At 43.1% G+C, this 19727-nt stretch overlaps 1 protein-coding gene across 1 annotated transcript; it reads left to right on the plus strand.

The window, feature by feature from the left end:
- Positions 1–35: 35 nt before the first annotated feature.
- LOC110332358 (protein SCO1 homolog, mitochondrial) lies at positions 36–12942 on the plus strand. The gene is made up of 6 exons (XM_021213535.2): positions 36–284; positions 1126–1216; positions 3131–3328; positions 3921–4013; positions 6102–6217; positions 11536–12942. The coding sequence occupies exons 1-6, from the start codon at positions 63–65 to the stop codon at positions 11668–11670; spliced, it is 855 nt and encodes a 284-aa protein (XP_021069194.1). The 5' UTR covers positions 36–62; the 3' UTR covers positions 11671–12942.
- Positions 12943–19727: the final 6785 nt, after the last annotated feature.

Consider the following 19727-nt stretch of genomic DNA (forward strand, 5'->3'; position numbering starts at 1 on the left):
GGAAGCGGAAGCTCGAGTGGAAATGGAGAGGCGGCCCAAAGGAGGCGCGGTCTCCTAAACTCATGGCGGCACTAGTACGGGCAGCCGCGGTGCGGTCGCAGTGTCGCCAGCTCTGGCGTCTGTTCCCTCGCGGCCATGGGCTCAGGGATGTGGCGGAGAGGCCGAGACCGGAGGAGGCGCGCTGCTGCCTGGGGAGCCGAGCCTTCAGCGCTGGGCCGCCACCGCCGGGGGCCGGGCCGGAGCCCAAGGGCGGTCAAGCCGGGTCTCACCGCCCGAAGCCTGGGGTGAGTGTCCGCATGGAGCCTTCCATCCCTGCATCCTGCAAGGTCACGCCTCAGGAACTCCCCGGCGTGAAGGGGCCATGGGATCCCTTCCTTGCTTCCTGGTCAGCGACAGTTCCAACTTTGACAGAACTGTTTCCTGGTCCCAGCCTTAACAGACTTTGAGAACCTGCTCTCCCTCCGCGCAACGGTTACAACTCGGGCTTTTGTTCCAGAAAAAAAAAAAAAAAGTCAGTTCTGGACTTTAAAGAGTACAGAGAAGTAGCTCGATGTTAGTTTTCAGGAAGCCCCACTTTTCGGTTTCTGTTGATGTCATCTTGGAAGCCAGTTGGGTAACTTTCCCAGATGTATTTTTATTATCCTCAGTATCAGCGTAAGCCGGTCATCAATCACTTTTTTTTGTTTGTTGAGACCTGGTGTCTTATATCTTAGGTTGGCCTAGAACTCGATTTGTAGCCAAGAATGACTTTGAGCTTGACCCACTCCTCACCCCCTCAGGGTGCTAAGATAACAGGTGTACATCGCCACACCCACTTTTATACAGTGCTTGGCTTGGAACCCAGGGCCTTGGGACACGACAAGCAAGCAGTCAACCAATTAAGTGAGCTCCCCTCCCCCTCAGCCCTTAATTGGTTTGTAAATTAACTTGGGCATTTTTTTCTTGGAAACGGGTGCTTTTGCAGTAAATATAACTCTATTATTTATCCCAAAATAACTTGAAGCATTCGGTGTGTGTAACTGTGGTTCGTGTGTATGTACTTGCTATGAAAATGAAGGTAATATATACAGCTTGGTTAAGTGTTTGCATCTTACTTTTTTTATTGTTTCCATCTCTGCCCAGTAGCCGGTTTCTTGGAAGTCTTTAGCTCTCACCTTTGCCATTGGAGGCTCTTTATTGGCTGGGATGAAGTACTTCAAGAAAGAAAAGATAGAAAGTAAGTGGCTACCCTCTGGAGGATTTTTATTTCTATTTTTTTTCTTTTTAATTATTGTATGTGCGCATGCGGGCAGATGTGTGCATGCCACAGTGGGGGCCAGAGAACTTTTGGGGAGTTGGTGCTAGTGTATTCTTCCTCGGTGGGTTCCTGGGGTTATGCTTGGGTATTCAGGCTTTTCTAGCAAGCACTTCTATCTACTTGGCTGTTGGCCAATCCTGTTCTTAAACTTCTTGTTTTAAAATAATTCCAGGATTTCCCTAGATGCTGTTTTTCTAGGTCAGAGGGCAGGGCAGGCAGGGGTCTGTGTGGGCCTGAAGCAATCTTGACCGTGGGATCTGAGGAGACTTCCTAGGGCTCAGGCATGTAGAGCGGTGTGGGTAGGTACTGCAAATGAGTTGGGTGGTGGTGTTGGGCAAGCCCAGGATGGCTGTGATGGAGGGGAAGCCTGGAACTGCTGTGAAATACCATCGTGAAATGTTGGAGGCACTCTAAATAATTGAGGTTGATACTGTATTGCTTTTGCAATAAAAGCATCAGTTCAGACCCATTCCTTGTTCCTGGTTGTCTCTTCAGCTTCTGCAGATTACAAGTTTCTCAGGCCTCACCTGACTTGGCCCGCCTTGACTACTGTGAAAACCACAAGCCAGTTATTTAGTAAATTGTTCCTCAGCCTGTACCATCCTGATCTTCTCTCGGGACTTTGTTGAGGCCCTGCAGCCACTGACAGGGTTGTCACAGAAATGATACCACATGTAGTTGGGTGCATCATGATTTTTCCTTGTCCCATTATTGGAGATGTTGCATCATCTAAGACATCTCAGCCTTCTCATATGAATTGTATGTTTTATCGTGCGTGCTTGTGTGTACTGCTCCATCACTCTGGGTTTATTCACTTGCCTTATATTCAGGGATTGTGATCTGTTCTCTTACTACTCATAAAGTATCTCTCAAGAGCTTATGATAGTTGTTTTGTTTGTTTCTTTGTTTTTATTGTTAACTTGGAGTCACGTGGGAAGAGTCTCAGTGAGAGAAGTCTAGATCAGGTTGGCCTGTGGATATATGTTTGTGGCCTTGCGGATTCTCTGGATTGCCCTAACTGACGTGGGAAGACCCAGCCTGAAAGTGACAGGCAGCCCTACTTCCTGGTTTGGGTCCTGTAGTTGCTAAGCATAAAGAAAGCTTGCTGAAGACTATGCATGCCTAGGTTATTTCTCCTCTAGACTGCAGATGTGATGTGACCAGTGCTGCAGGCTCCTCCCACTGTGTGACTTTCTCACTCACAGATGGGCCATTACCAGGAATTGTAAGATAAAATAAACCCTTTCTCATCTAAGTTTCTTTTTGACAGAATTATTTGATCACAGCATCAGAAATGAAACCAGAAGAGTTTGTTGTTGGTTTCAGTAGCCTTTGGGTTTTCCTTCTGTCACTGGCTCTATTCATGCTGTGTTTCAGCTTATTGCAGCGTTTCTCACCACGACCTCCGATTGCCTTAGCACTACAGGGAGCATTCCTGTTCTCTCCTGTCCACTGTTCTGGCTTCCGTTCCGTTAGTAACACTCTCATTCCTGTTTGTTTAATTAATCTTTATAAAACTAAGGTCCTGTCACTATGCCTTACTTATGAAGCTGCCTCAGGCACACTCAGACTCAAGGCTCTGTCCTCCACACTGAACAGCTTAGGTCTGGATTGTTCTGGGTTAAACACTTTTTTTTCCACTTAATTATAGTGCTTGCATGTGTGATAGCATTCAGTTTTCTTCTTTTATACTTATTTTTCTGAAATTTCTTCTGCATTTTATTCCCACCCACTCCACCCCACATACAACTGTTTCTGGTTTTATGCTAACTCTGTCAAATATTTCAGTGACTCTGGTTACAGTGACTTGTTTTGTTGGTGTATCTCTTTTAGAGCTGGAGAAACAACGGCATCGCAGCATTGGGAAGCCTTTACTAGGGGGGCCATTTTCCCTCACAACTCACAATGGAGAGCCCAAAACTGACAAGGACTACCTGGGTCAATGGGTATTGATTTATTTTGGCTTCACTCATTGCCCTGATATCTGTCCAGAAGAACTAGAAAAAATGATTGAAGTCGTGGAGGAAATCGGTAAGAGACTAACCCTGATCTACACTACTGACATACTAGCCCTGGCTTCACACTCTGTAGTGTCTTGTAATGTTTTGCTCTATAAGGGCATAACGTTTCCATGTTCAGCCTGCTCTGATTCTAGGGCCCCTGTTAGGGTGCCAAAAACGGCACTTAAAAACGGCTGTGCTTCCGTCTCCTTTTACTGGAACATTCTCCTTGTGTTTCCTCAGTGACACTGATGGTTAGATTAGGAAATCTGGAGTGGTCAGTAATATTTAATTACTGTCAATTACAAGCAATCTGAAAGAAGCATACCTCTTTATTCAGTCTTTATTGATATAGTACCTTGTCCTTGATATGGTAGGGAAAACTGCAGAGTCTGGATTGCATTAGGAAATAAGATGACAATGAGAGGTGGTCCTGAGTAACAGCATCTATATATCACAGTGTGTGGTAGCACATCTGTCTGGCTCCTCCTCCTCCACCCCAGATCATCTAATCTGTCCTCGGTGTCCCTCTGACACTTTGCTGTAGAACTATTTTCCTCAGGTATTGCTGGGTCTGTCTTTTCCCTTATGGTGACTATTGACTAATTGGACCTTTCTTTCAGACAGCATTCCATCCCTGCCAAATTTAACTCCACTTTTCATCACCATTGACCCAGAAAGGGACACAAAAGAAGCCATTGCGACTTATGTGAAAGGTGTGTTTTACTGATAACTTACATACTCACTTCTTAACAGTTTGCAGTAGCAAACCATCTGAGACTTAACAGTGCTTCCTAAAGTAGACGGTGGCATTGCCAGTTGTTTTGAAGGCTGATAAAACAATGAAGCTCAGTCACAGCTTCAGTTTGTTGATGCATGAGAAGCAGGTTTCTCCATTCCTGGTGCTCCGGACTTTACTTATATCACAGGAACAATTGGCCCTGTGTATTACCTAAGTTAAGTGGGGGTAAGGGTGTGTTGCTTCTTACTGTGTCTTACCATCCTTTTAGTTAGAATGGAGAAACATACTTCAGGAGTGTATGCAATGGAAGATTAAAGATGGATTTTGGAGCATAAACAAATTTTGGCCTGGGGCTTTATGTTTTTGTTTATTTATTTACTTATTTATTGAGGGTGGGTTTCACTGTACTATTGGCTGTCCTGGAACTCACTGTAGACTAGGTTACCTTGAACTCACAGAGACCCACCTGCCTCTCTCCAGACTGCTGGGATTAAAAGTGTAAACCATTCTCTTCTTTTTTTTTTTTTAAAGATTTATTTATTTATTCTATGTAAGTACACTGTAGCTGTCTTCAGATACTCCAGAAGAGGGCATCAGATCTTGTTACAGGTGGTTATGAGCCACCATGTGGTTNTTATGAGCCACCATGTGGTTGCTGGGATTTGAACTCCGGACCTTCGGAAGAGCAGTCGGGTGCTCTTACCCACTGAGCCATCTCACCAGCCCACCATTCTCTTCTTAACTTAGTCACTTTAAAAGACTTTCAAGATTATGTAAATTCTAAAAGACATAACAGCACATACATTCTATGTATTACCCATAGCCATTAGGTTTTGTTTGTTTTATCGTAGCATGAATTTTCTTACACCCTTTCTTTTCTTGTTTTTGTTGTCAGTTTTTTTTTTTTTTTAACCAAGCATGGTGTACACCTTTTATCTCAGCTCTAGGGAGCTATGAGTTCTAAGCCAACCTGGTCTATATAGTTTTAAGATAGCCAGGGCTACATAAAGAGACATCGTCTCAAAAATCTCAAAAAAAAAAAAAAAAATGTTTTTTTTTCATACAGTATGCTTTAATCATGCCCCCCCCCCAGCTCCTCCTAATCTTCCCTACCTATCCACCTCCAAAACAAAACAGAATGCACTTTAAAAAACAACAGAAATAATCCCAGCACTCGGGAGGCAGAGGCAGGCACTCTGAGTTCAAGGACAGCCTGGTCTACAAAGTGAGTTTCAGGACAGCCAGGGCTACACAGAGAAACCCTGTCTTGAAAAACCAAAAAAAAAAAAAACAAAAAAAAACAAAAAAAACCCAGATACCAAGAAGACAGAAAACACTAAAACAATGAAGCAGAAGCTCAAAAAGAAGGTGGAGTACATTTTGTGTTGGCCACCAACTCCTAAGCGAGTGGCCCACTCTGGAGTGTGGCTGGTATTCCCATTAACACTTCACAGGAGAGAGCTGCTTTTCCCTCTCCCCGCCTGTATCAGTTGCAGACAACTGCTTGGCTAGGTGAGGTGCTGTGTGCACTTCCCCTTCTCAGTGCTCTGCTTCAAACAGGCCCTGTGTGGGCTGTCACAGAGTCTGAGTTCATGTGTACATCAGTTCTGTTGTCTTCAGGAGTCATCCATCCCCTCTCTCTTACTGTCGTTCCACCTCCTCTTCCATTAGATCCCTGCGCCTTGAGAGGAAGGGAACATGGAGACGTCCCATTTCAGGCTGATTTCTCCCAAATCTCTCACTTCACTAAGCCATTGTACAGCCTCTTGAACTTTCTTTCCATATGATGCAGTGAAAAACCTGTAACTAAATCAGCTTAAAACATGATTTAAATAACTAGAATACATTTCCTTCAGATTCCTATAATAGTCACAAGAAGATCCATCATATGTCATGGGCATGCAGAAAAGTATTTGGAGACTCAGAACAAAGTGGCCTCAACGCTGCTTTATAGTGACATTAGGACTTTTCATTTGTGCATGCTTCTTTGTAGTTGTTTTTTTTTTGAGTAAAGTCTATTATATGTCTTGTCTTATTCATACTGTCTTGTTTTTATATTTAGAATTTTCTCCCAAGTTGGTTGGTTTGACTGGCACAAAAGAAGAGATTGATGGAGTGGCCAGAGCATACAGGGTGTATTACAGCCCTGGCCCAAAGGATGAGGATGAGGACTACATAGTAAGTAAATGCTCAGCTTTGAATGCCTGGCCTGGCCCGACGTCCCGGGTCTCACAAATTTTACCTGCCTGACTGGGGTCTGAGATAAAGGCTAAAGAGATGGCTCAGCGATTAAGGCACTTGCTGCTCTTCCAGAGGAGCCAGGATCAGTTCCCAGCGCCCACCTTATAGCTCACAATCGACTGTAACTCTAGTTCCAGGGAACCTGATGGACTCTACAGGCACCAGGCACAAATGTGGTACACGTACAGACATGTAGGCAATCACTCAAACACATGAGACAAAAATACCTTTTAAAAAGAAGAAAGAAAACTGAGGCTATTGTAAATTCCTTGAGAATTTTGGATAATTTGAAAATCTAGTAGGCACATATATTTGAAAGATGAATGCTTATTGTTTAATTTATATTTATTCTTCTTATAATTCGTCTGACCTCCTTCCCTAGTTATATACACAATTACATGATGTCAGTTTTGATTCAGGTTTAGTTTATGAACATCCTGTTTTTCTCCCTGTGTCTTTGATGAAGGGGGGAAAAGTGTTTCTTTTCAAACTTGTAAGCCTTAGTGAATCATATTTATTTTATTGAAAAGCAAGAGAGAAAATTACAGACTGTCTGCAAGCTTGCTTTACCGGCTTTGAGGTTCAGCAGTGAAGAGCTGGACTGCCTGCCCAGTTTACCCTTGTGGTTCTTCCATTAAGGATCTGTTTACTCGGTAGTCATTGTTGTCTGGGAGGTCCTAGGCAGCTGGACCCATTTCTGACTGGTGGTTTTGTGGTGTGCACAAGCTGACTCTTCTCAACCCAGGTGTTTGTTTCTTAGCACATCCAGACTGACATGGTGCTATAGCAGCAGTTCGTAGCCTGTGGGTTGCTATCCCTTTGTAGGTTGACCAACCCTTTCACAGGGGTCACTTAAGACGATTGAAAACTGTAAGTATGTATATTATGATTCATAAGAGTAGCAGAATTACTGATAGGAAGTAGCAGCAAAGCTAGTTTTATGGTTGGGGTCACTACATGAGGAACTGTATCAGAGGGTCTCAACATTAGGAAGGTTGAGAACCACTCTACAGTAGTATCATTATTGATGGCTTTTTTCTGTTGTCATACTCTGGGTTTTCTATAATGTCAGTTAAAAAAAATGATTAATAATAAAAGATTTCCTTGTTACTATAAAAGTGGTTGGTGTGGGGGAAATGTGCAGAGCGCTGAGACATTTATTTGCCAGCTCCCTGTGGCTGTCCTAGAGTAATATGCAGAGTGTTTGTGTTTGTTTTCTCCAGTGCCCACTGTGGTTTGCACATTTTTCTTAGCCTGCATTTGTGTACATGTTGGCTAGGATGACTGATACAGGAGCTCCCAGCCTCTGCCTGTCTCTGCTTCCTTGTACTGTACACACAGGTGTGTGTGGCCGTGCTTGGCTTTTCCCTGGGTTCAGGTGATTCTAATGCTTGTGCTTTTACAGCAAGCACTGGGATACTAGGCTTCAGTCACTCTGTAGCCCTTTGACCTTGTAGCCTCTTGTGTACCCTTGTGTACCCTCTGGCCAAAATAAAAATGGGCTCTTGACCATGTCTCAAGTCCAACATGGTATCATATTTTCCAGACCTGATGCCTCATAACATTGGGAAAGGTTGGGGTTCATGGAAGAAAGGGACAAGAGAAAAATGAATATTTTTTCCCTGAAGCCCTCATGTGGCTGTGTCTTGCTGCATCTGCTAGCGTGAGAAGTAGAAAAATGCGTAAGTGCCAAAAGAGGAGACCTGTAGGGACATGAGACCCACAGGGACACGAGCCTTTCAAGGGTGCTGGAGGGAGTAGGAGGGTCTAATCATCCAGCTAAAAAAAAGTTTTGTTAAACTCTGTAACAGCCCTGTTCTGAAGTAAAAAGGAAAATTTGCAGATAAACAAATGTAACATTTTAGTTTAGTCAGGCATAGTGGCACACTGTGACTTTGAGGTCAACCTGGCATACATAGCAAATTTCAGGCCAGCTAATGCCACATAGTGAGACGCTTGTCTCAAATATAAAAGTAAGTAAAACATTCCACTCAGTCACAAGTATTTTCCAGAAACCAAAGCTCCTCTTACTACAGGAATGGGACGAGGCTGCTAGCCCATGCGGTCCCAGGAACTGTCAGCTACCCTTAACAGTTTCCCAGTTTAACCCTTCATTGCATAGTCTACCTCAGTTGGTTGCCCTTGGTGTATGAAGAGTTACCATTTCCTTGTTATCAGTGAGTTACCATCTTGCACAGGCTGGAGCCTTTGAGCCTTTCCATTAGCAGACCAAGCACATACTAGGCCTTGAAATTTGTACTTGTGATGCAGTTAATCTGAAATGTAGTTGACATTTTTGTCTTAAAGATTAAAGTACAGATATACAAATCTTATGGAGGCTTCCTTGACCTCCTAGCCCTACATATTGCTCTGATGCCCTAAGATTTGCTAAATCAGCCAACAGGGGGAGATATACTAAGACTTCTTAGAGCTTTTCTTAAGTGACTCCTTATATCTTGAGGCCATGAATAGATGGAAATATCTGTTAGGATTTAAGGACTAGTAAAAGGGCAGAGCTTAAAGATTAACCTTGAGGTATACTGGGATGATATTTTCATGATCGTAGACACAAGTGGTAAAAGTAGCATCTTTAGATGTTAGATATAAATTGAGCATACAAACTTAACAAGTAAAGCTAAATTTGCATGCTATACATATAGTTATTATATGCATAGGGACTCATTTATAAATGTTAGCTAGAAAATAGTTTGGGGAGAATAGAAATAGTTTTTAAATCTAAATGAAGACCATCAAATTCATAACAAAAATGTGGATTATTTAATGATATACCTCTTTTTAAACCTGTTAAGTTAAGCTGTAATTGGAAAGTTTAAAAATACTGTTGTCAGTCTAGGAAAAGTGGGAAGTGTGTTGTTGGAGTGAACTTGAAACAACAGGTGTCTGGTCTGTGTATTGTTAATGGGAATGGATCTGTTAAGTCCTCTTTGGAAGACAATGTATGTGAAGTTAACCTTTGCTCTGTCGACACTGTCGCTAAGTGGAAATTAGCTTACAGGTGTATCTTACAGCATTGTTGGTAAAAACTAAGGACTAAAACCCAAGCAACCCTTTTTGAAGAGTGACTTTATCTGTCCTGTTGTAGAACAGTGTTTTGTGTTACCTGACAAGGGACTGTCATAAAGTCTAAGTTGTGTGACAATAGTATGTAGTGCTGGGTATAATGCATAGTAAATACCAACAATTTCTCTGAGAATACAATAGGGGCCAGTGACAGTGGTTCCATGGGAGAAGAACCAAGGGATTCTGGGAGTCCAGAAGATTAGTATGCATGCAGTGTCTTTGAAGGAAGCTAAAAGGTATATTTAAGAAACATGAATTGCTGCCTCTGTAGTTGAATTGGAAATAGTGGCAACATGGTGATAAGAAAAGGATGCGCTCTTTAATGTTAGAGCAGGCATTTTGCAGTGTATGTAACTTCTCCTATTCAGCCTGTTTGTACTTTATATAGAGGACTCCTGTCTCAGGATGAAATGAAGTGAGGGGCTTAAAGACAGCTCAGTGAGTAACAGTGCCTGTTGCGCTGAGTTCAAATTCCCAGCAACCACACAAAAAGCCAGGCATGGTCATGTGCTCCTGAAACTCCACACTATTGGACTGCTAGAGGAGGTTTGCTGAGGCTACCAACCTAGCTCCGGGTTTACTGAGAGACCTGTCTTAAGGGAATCAAGCAGAGACTGACAAAGGAAGACACCCAACATCGCCTTCTGTCCTCTGTGTGTGCATGTGCATGTTCATACCTATATGTGCACATATACTACACACTAAGGAAAAAGGATGCATAATGGCTAGTTTGTTTTTCTATACAACAAACTACTAGAATTTGTAGAATTCTCTATTAGAACAGTGTTGATTGTCATAACAATAACCATGTTAAATATTGAAAAGTAACCACACAGAAGTTTGACAAGGACAGAGAATGTCTTTTACTATATACTAGTTGGTAATTTATATTAAGAACTCTCAGAAGTAAGTCCAACATGCTCCTGTTCTTTAAAGAGGAAAATGACTATGGGAAAAGGGAAAGGGGACCTATGTTGTGTGTGTTTATGAAATGGTCAAAAAATTCTCTAAGAAAGGAACCAGTGAAGAAAGAAGGTATATGCCACAGAGAAAGGCTTGAAGGGAAAGCCAGAGTTTTAATTCTGATTCTGTCAAGTGTGAGGAGAAATTCCAGGCCCTGCCTGGCTCCTGCAGTAAATTCTCCACATGAAGTCACCAGCTGTCTGAGCTCTTGGTGGCATTCTTTCCTGATGGCAGGAGAGTGGCTCTTTCCATTTGCTCTCTCCTTATGAATGCGTGTGTATAAAAAGGTTACAGCCTCACAGCCATATAATGTGGGTTGGGGTATATTCAGGGGTGTTTCCTCTTTGGTATGTGTGATGGCATACTTATCTTTCTGTCTTGCCAAACAAGCCTCCAACAAATTCCAAGGACTTAGGATGGCAGATCTACTCTTAAAATATTACAGAAATGAATATCCAAAGACTAGTCTGAACATACGTTGGAACTGAGACATGTTAAGAGGAAATTAATGGGAAAATTGATGATGGGTTGAAGAGGCTCCTAAAGAGTAGCCGTTGTGGTTGGTGGGGAGTGTCCAAGCAGTTTGCCTCAGAGCACAAGCTCAGGATAGCAAAGGCAAACTTCCCAGGGCAGGAAAGCATCTTACAGGTTTTGTGGGATATCAAATATTGGATTAAATCACTACTATGGTTTCTATCACATTTGTCAGCTAGTGGTTGGTTTTCTGGCTTCTCATAAAGTGTGGCAAGCAGAGTATAGGCAGGTCCTTAAACATGAGGGTGGGCACCTAGCCACTCACTGACCATTGCTTCGACTCCTGTGTGACAACTATGTGAGTGGAGAAGGGATCAGATGAGAGACTCCCAGTCAGAAGTGGAAAGTGTTTCAAAATAGTGTTGCTGTTCCTCAACATAGGCTACTTAGAAGGCCAGTAGGAGGTGAATTCTTCTCTCAGAGACTACGGTGGGTATGTAAAGAGTGGTACCAAAAGAATCTCTGGGTGAACCCAGCAGCAGCCATTTCTAGACCATGGCTGTGCATGCACTGGAGGTGGTGCAGGCCCAGTTGGTAGACCATGTATTGGTGACTGGGTACTGCTTTGGTCACTTACATACTGATGGTAACTTCTCTTATCCTGCAACATTTTTCTACTTGGTAAAATAAGATTATAATCTTTATTCACATATGCCTCTCCCCCTTCTGCTTTACAGGTGGATCATACAATAATAATGTACTTGATTGGACCAGATGGAGAATTTCTTGATTATTTTGGACAAAACAAGAAGAAGGCAGAAATAGCTGGCTCAATTGCTGCACACATGAGGTCATACATGAAGAAGAGGTAGCCAGAGCTGCAACACCAGATACAGGATTGACTTGCTGAAGAGGGAGCTTTGTTTCCAGAGGAACCTCTATATAATGTAACATACAGCATGGACTTCATTCCCCAGAACATCATTCTACATGAGATGTTACCCTGGGGCTCAGCCAACCCAGTCTGCCACAAGACTACCATGAGTCTAAAGGGCCAGGGTGGTCAGAGCCAGTGGAGAGCAGGCGCCCAGAACCATCAGAGAGGCACACAAGTGCACGTCTGTAGGAATGGCACTCTTGGAGAAATGTTGCTTCCTCGCCAGTGTCTGCTTGCTCGGGCATGTGGGGCCAAATCCTACAGGAAAGTGTCACTTCCATAATGCTCTTGCTGTTTCAACTTGTGTGCCCAGCATAGGCATTCAAGGCCTCTTTATATTTGAGAGTAGAAGCTCAGCTTCTTTGAAAAGGAGTGTCACCGTCAGGTCAGGTCTGCATCTCCTTTCCACAGCGGGTGCTGCTTCGGGCTGGAGGAGAAAACTTACTGTTTGCACATAACTGTTGGTTCAATCTCCACATTTCTATTTTTTATTTTTTTTGTTTTTCGAGGCAGGGTTTCTCTGTATAACCCTGGCTAACCTAGAACTCACTCTGTAGACCAGGCTGACCTCGAACTCAGAAATCCACCTGCCTCTGCCTCCCAAGTGCTGGGATTAAAGGCGTGTGCCACCACTGCCCAGCTTTTTTTTTTTTTTTTTTTTTTTTTTTTTAAATAGCTAAGTGATTTGACTGGTTTTCACTGGTAGACCAAGTGGAAATGAGAATATTTATCATGACTGTGATCTGGTAATTTTTATGTACCAAATTACACAATGTAAGAAATAAAAGATGTGGTCAGTCCAGGAACTTGGACAAGCATGGCTTTGCTTCTGTGAAGAATGGGTGCCTGGCACACCATGGTAGGGGCAGAGGCCACAGACTGAGATAAGTGCTTGTTAACATGCAGATTCATGGGCCAGGAACTGGCCTCGAGTCAGAGTGGGATACAGAGACCTGTGTCTCCAGGGCAAGTGATGACCCGAGTCCACACCTGGATCATCTGTTCCATGGAGAAGTAACAAGCATAACCAGCTCGTAAAGGAGTCAGCAGCTGCTCCAGGGAATGTTGTCCAGCTGGGTGTGCTGTGCACACTGTTAGTCCCAGCACTCGGGAGGCAGAGGCAGGTCTTCGAGTTTGAGGCTAGCCTGGTCTAATAGAGAGTCTTGGGCCAACCAGGCTACCTAATAAGACCCTATCTCCAAAAAAAGAGAAGAAGAAAGATAATGCCTGTTGAGTAATGAATCTTGGCTTTGTTTCTGAATTAAACTTCCCTGATACCTGGGTTTGGCTGTCTCCTTTTCAACTTGAACCTTTCCAGTGAATCCAGAGATGCTACAAATCAGCCTTGCTAGAAACCATTCTTCCCAAACACAGATTAGTTTATATGCAAGCAATAAAGGCTTATCTTCTGGTTTTTAACTTTTCGATACTTACATGAAGCCTAATGAAAGTACTTATGTCACCATGAAAGAAAACCTGTACTTGTTATAGGCCAAATCATGCCATTTACAATTTATATATTCAAGTCCTGGATCAGTCACTTCAGAATGTGACTGAATGTGGAAGATAAGGTGTCTTTTGTTTGTTTTTTTTTTTAATTTTCGAGGCAGGGTTTCTCTGTAATCCTGGCTGTCCTAGAACTTGTTGCAAGGACCAGGCTGGCCTTGAACTGAGATCCACTTGCCGCTGCCTCTGGGTATTATTTAATGCTGGGACTCAAGGCACGCACCACCACCACCACCACTACCACCACACAGCTGGAGAGTAAGGCTTTAAAGAGGTAATTAAGTTTAAAATGAAACTGTTAGGTTTTCTCTTTCTTAAAGCAAGACTTTGGATTTCTTTAAAAGAGTAGGAAGTTAGAACACAGGAGAACTGGCAGAAGCACAGGTGTCTATCCCTGGCCTCAGAAGAAACCAACTCTTGACACCCCCCATCATTGATTGCCAGTCCCTAGAACCTTAAGAAAACAATTATTTTCTGTTAAATCAGTCAGCTGCAGTGAATCAGTACAGTCCTTTACTTAGTTGTGAGCCACCATGTGGTTGCTGGGAATTGAACTCAGGACTGCTGAAAGAGCAGTCAGTGTTCTTAACCACTGAGCAATCTCTCCAGCCACCCTGTTTAGAGACATTAAAGATTCAGTAGCCATTTAATGTCTTTAACTCAGTTCTACATTGGTCACTCCATATCATACTGTAACTGTGTGCATACTGCACTAAGGTCAAGGAAGACGCGAGTATAGGGTGCAGTGTAGACCAGAACAACGGCAACAACATGCTTCTTGGGGTTTTTCTTTGTAAAACCAGGATTGCATTAGGAAGACCTCAGATGGTGGGAGCACAAACCAGAAGTGCACAGCTCCAGCAGGACTTGGGTTTCAGTTGAAGCAGACACAAAGCCCCTTCCAGAGTGAGATGCCTTGAGCTATGTAGTGGCTTACATACCCAGAAGTGTAGGATTTATCCTGCCACTGTCTACAGTCTACGCCTCAAAACACATCTGAAGAATTCCTGTGAGTGACCTTGAAAGAAAGTGTCTGGGGTGTAAGACTTCAGCTCTCAGCAACGTGCTCTAGCTTAGCACAGTAGCAAGTGCAGGCTACCCCAAGCAAGAGAGGGACAAAGAGGCTGAAGAAGGCAGAGCTCTCAGCAAAGTAACAAACCCAGAGGGAAGAGAATGGTCAGACAGGGCTAGGTACCACGTCAGAATCAGATTCCATATGCAAGGTCTTCCATTCCCATTTCATGGCCTAGAGAATCAATGGCTCCAGAGACCCCCAGTCCACCCTAGAAGACAGCAACCAAAGCTGTCATGGCACTGAGAGGCAGTGAGTTTGCTCAGAAGTCTTTGGGGAGTCTCATGGAAGAACAGGGAAAGAGACAGCTGGTCAGTGCCAGCCTGGCAGTGAGACCACTCCCATGATCCTTATTCCCATTTAAATTCCTTTTGGTGGAATGGGCTGCAAACACTACCCTTACAGTTCAGCCATCTGAAGTATTCTGGGTGGGTCTGCAGTTGGCAGCTTGTTATCCATTTTCCATCCGAGGATGATGCAAATTTAAGAACCCAGGCAGAGTAAGAAAGCCTTCCCCTCTGCTGGTGCGGGCACTGAGGTCTTGTGATGGTCTTGAGGTTGTCCTACCATCACAGTATCGGGTCCGCCATTGTGGTGGTGTTGGGAGGAAGGGCCCATGTAGGTCCTTTGGGATTCGTTGAAAAGCTAATAAAATGTTGGTAGACATTGCAAATGTAAGCTATAACATGGTATCTGTTTATTACCTTATAAACAGGATGTACATACTTTTACATAGTCTTATATATGTTTACTCCTCCTGTCTAAAAATTTAAATGTATAGACAGCCTAATTTTTCTCCCACACTGCTGTGCTGTGAGCCTGAATTTGGGGGAAAATGCTCTGGCCTCTGGCATTCTTGAGCATCCAGTTTTCGGTCCAGTCTACACAATGCTTTTAGTTCTTCCCATCCTGTTCTTCCTCTAGAGCGTCAATGAGTGAGCCTTTGTTTCTTACAACCATAATACCCAGAAATGCAGTTATGACATGACAGCAAAGGCAGAACACATACAGTCATCACTAGGCTTCATCAAAAACATAAATTCTAACACCAATTGATGAGAAATGTTTCAGTCCAGAAAGAAATTACATATGAATAACTTCAGAAAAAGTCAGACAAAAAGAACATAAGTGCATAGTTTGCAAAAGAAGAATAACAAGTAAATTATAGATGGAAAACATGGCATTACTAGTAATCAATAGTGAAAATTAAAACAATGGAATTTTGTCTCAGAATGATATCCATTAATGATCACTCTTGCATAGAACTGGTAGAGAAATTATGGAAATTCTGGATGGTGATTTTTGCAATAAGTAATAAACCTGGTATTCTGCTTTGTCCACAGAAATAACTGAAACAAGTACAAACATTTGCTTATTGCAACATTTTTGTATTAAACAATAAATTAGTATGAAATGCAGAGTTACGTAGGTGGCTAACTACAGCTGATAAACGGTGTACATTCATAAATGGGAAGCCACAGGGTCATTTAAAATGGAGCTGTAGGGTTGTGATCATAATCTCAGTGATAAAGCACTTAGCTAGCGTATGTGAGGCACAGAACCACAAAATAACTACATTTAAGTACGTTTAAAAGAGAGATTGTTGATTAATATTTAAGGGTATGAAAAGATATTCTGTACATACTTTGAATCAGTAAGCCACAAAAGTTTGATCTCATTTTTTGCATAAACACACACAAAAATACCAAAATGTCAAGAGTTGTTCAACAATGAATTTTATTTTCTTATTTTTAATCATCTGTTTTCTTAGCTTTTCCACAAAAATATATATTATGTTTATAAGAATGATGATATTATGGAATAAGAATGAGTGGTTGGGGCTGAAGAGATGACTGCATAGGCAAGAGCACTCACTGTAAATACCAAGACCTGAATTCAAATCCCCAGAACACATCAAACAAAGCCAGGCATGGGGCTAGCTGAGTGCCAGCCTTACTCTAGATTCAGAGAAAGACTGTCTCAAGGAAATAAAGCAGAAGAGATAGAGCAGGACACCAGTGTCATCCTCTGGTCTTTACGTGTGTACGTGGGGATATGCATCTTCACACACACACACACACACACACACCACATACAAAAAGAAATTGCTAGGAAAAGTGGTCAAGTCTAAGGAAGATACATAGTTGATTGTGTTGACTTCAATCATGTTGTAGTTTCTTCCATCATTATTGTGCTGAGAGAGATCATGATGGTAAGAGCAGGATCAGGTATCTGCTGTGATCCACTGGTAATATCCCCCTGCAGGGCTTGTAGGAGTAGCCATCTTGATCTAATTCCCACTAGCCATGAAAGTGAGCTGCTGGGTTTGCTGTTGCCCTGTGTGTTCGGTTGCTGTTGACTGGAGAGAGGCATAATATGATGGGTTCCTCATGCTAGCTTGGGAAGACCCTGGGAGAAATGCCTTTGGTAACAGGCTGTCATGTCACCCCAGAGAATGTAATATATTGTGACAGGCAACACTTCCCCTCAGCATACCTACAGACTTGTGCCTCTTTTGTACTCATTAAGTGACAGAGTGATCAGCTAGAGATGAGGGGTTATAGTAATTATTTTACCTCCCCCCGTCTTTTAATTTTACATAGAGAGAAACTAAGGTCAATTTAGCAAGTTTAAACTTTACAGGGGAGATTTGTTCCTTCCCTAATCCAAGGCTATTCTCAGTGTTGAGGCACTGAGGTAGCTACCTGCACCAAGCACAGAGTAAGGACCAGGCCCTCACCACAGCCCATCCCCCTGTGCAGCACTCCTGCTGAGTCACAGCTTCCCCATCAATTAAGTGGGGATATGGCCACCTGCTCTGGCTATTCCCTGGGATTGAGGCTAGGCTCAAATAAGATCAGGAACAAATGAGTGAAGCATTGGTAACACATGCACAAGATTACTAGGACATTTGACATATGAAAGTTCCAAAAATAGAAAGAAAAAAAAAAAAAAACACGAGGAAAAAAGAGGAAAAGGGATGTGAAGATGAGAATATGAGTGGCCAGCAAATACGAGACATCCAACTTCACAAGGAAGCAGCACCTGGTACCTCGACAATAGAGATGCCTAAACAAAACTCAAACAATAGCAATAATCATGCTAACACAGAAGGTGGAAGTCTCACGGTGTCCCATCTCTAGTAGACAGACTCATAGGCAACTAAGGACTGTTGAGGGCAGGAAAATTGATTTCTCCCAGAGAAGAGCCCCTTAGTTGGTTACCCAATGCAAAGCGGTTAGCCCTGAAACCATGTACACACAAGCAACACCAAATGGACGCAGCAGGTTGTGTTTATATATTTATATATGTAACAGTAATAAGATGCCATCAATTTGAGATAGAGTGAGGGTGGGCTTGAGAAAGGCTTAATGGAGAAAATAGAAGTGGGGAAAATGACATAGTTGGATATTAATTAAAATTTAAAAATTTAAATAACACTTTTAAAAATAGGAAAGAAATAAAATACACTGAATATTTTATTCATTTATTTTGTCATTTGTGGTTTCACTATGCCAGTTTTGTTTGCTATCAATCTTTTAAGATAGTCATGATGCTGATTTTAAAATCTCTCTCTTCCTGGCTTCCCTCACCCTGTAGGGAAAATTCATGAGATTATGAGGCTATTGACATTCCAACCAGCCCAGCACCCCACAGGTAAATGTGAGCATAGGGGTCCCCAAGCTCTACGTGCCCCCTCCTTTTCAAGGACCCTCTCGGGGGGATTTACCACCTCAACTTACTCAAGACCCTAAATATGGACCTGTCTTTTAGAATAAAATGTATGATTGTTTTCTTTTTTAAAAAATGTAGGTGTTTTGAGACAGGGTCTCTCTACATAGCCCTGGCTGTCCTGGGACTCACTATGTAGGACTAGACTGGCCTGAAACTCACATAGGCTGCCTGCGTCGGACTCCTGAGTGCTGGGATTAAAAATGTGCACCACCATGCTTAGCCCTGGTCTCATGACCCAAGGTAATGCTAGTGAACTGTAGGACAGAAGGAGCTGAGTTAGACCCCCTCCTTAGAATCTAAGGACACTAGGGAATGTCCTGTAGGAGGCCGCACGAACAGGTGATTTTTCCTAGGTTTTTTATCTGGGTCCCTCACCATCACGAGATTTCCTGAGTTCCAGTGACCCAGCAGACTGGAAGAAGGCCTATGTATGGTCAGCTGTTAAACTTTCAGCTCCTTTCCCAGATGAGTGAAGAGGAGGGAGAAGTGGAAGGAAGGGGAGAAGCTAGTGGCTGGAACTGAACCTGAGAAACCCAGGAAAGGTCTCAGCACAAGGAGGAGATGGAGTCTGATCCCTTGCCCCTCTCTGACTCAGGACAGACTGGCGAGGCCCCTAGGCCATGGTGGCAGCTCTTTCAGAACAATACCTATGGTGAATCTTTTTGCTCTGAGTGTCAAGATGGCAGAGAATAAGAAGGAATTCACTCAGGTTTTCCTTAGTACATGTTTCTTCACATTTGGACCTGACATGTTGTTTAATCTGATGTGTGTCGGCGGGCATGCTTCTCATTTCCCTTTTCCCGAATGGTGGGCTGCTTATCGGAGTCCATCTTGGACCCTTTGTCCTCAGGCACAGTATGACTCCATTATGTGTGGACTGTGGCATACATTTATTATTGTATTTATTTATACGACAGGATCACACAATGTACACCCAGTGGCTTGGAACTCACTACTCACTACATAGAGCAGACTGGCCTCCAACTCACAGAGACATAGAGATCCTATCTCTGCCTGTCATTCCCCTGTAGCAGCACTTGTAGGTTGCACACACCTGTTCACCTATTCAGTTCTTTTCTTTAATTTTTTTTTTTAAATCATATCCATTGTTCTGGGTCTTCTCTTCCCTGTGGAGTTCTGTCATTGAACTGGATCATGCAAGCATTGCCCTCTCTACAGCTCCTCAGGTGTGTTTTCTAGGGTCTGTTATCCTTCAAACCACATTATCCTTCACATTAAGAGTTGTTTTAGGATTACTATCTCAAGACAACTGACAAGAAAAGAGCATTTAATTAAGGGGCTTGCTTCTACTTTCAGAGGGCGTGTGCATGAGCATCGTGAACAGATGCACGCCAGCAGGCAGGCATTCATGGTGCTGGAGCAGAAGCTGAGAGCTTAGTTCTGATCTGAAGGCAGAAGACAAAGACTAGCCTGGTGTGGAAACCTCAAAGCCCATGCCCAGTGGCTCCTCCAACAAAGCCACACCTCCTGTCCTTCTCAAACAGTTCAAGCATCCAAACATGTAAGCCAATGGGGAGCCACTCCCATTCAAACCACCACAAGGACGATGATTTACATTTTAACTGGCACCCTCCACCTCAGCGACCTTTCTTCCCGAGTTCTGCTGTCACAGCGCCATTTGTTCTCCAGATCATGGTGTTGGTAACCTGATGACACCT

Source organism: Mus pahari, chromosome 14 (genome assembly GCF_900095145.1).
Source record: "Mus pahari chromosome 14, PAHARI_EIJ_v1.1, whole genome shotgun sequence".
Taxonomy (NCBI): domain Eukaryota; kingdom Metazoa; phylum Chordata; class Mammalia; order Rodentia; family Muridae; genus Mus; species Mus pahari.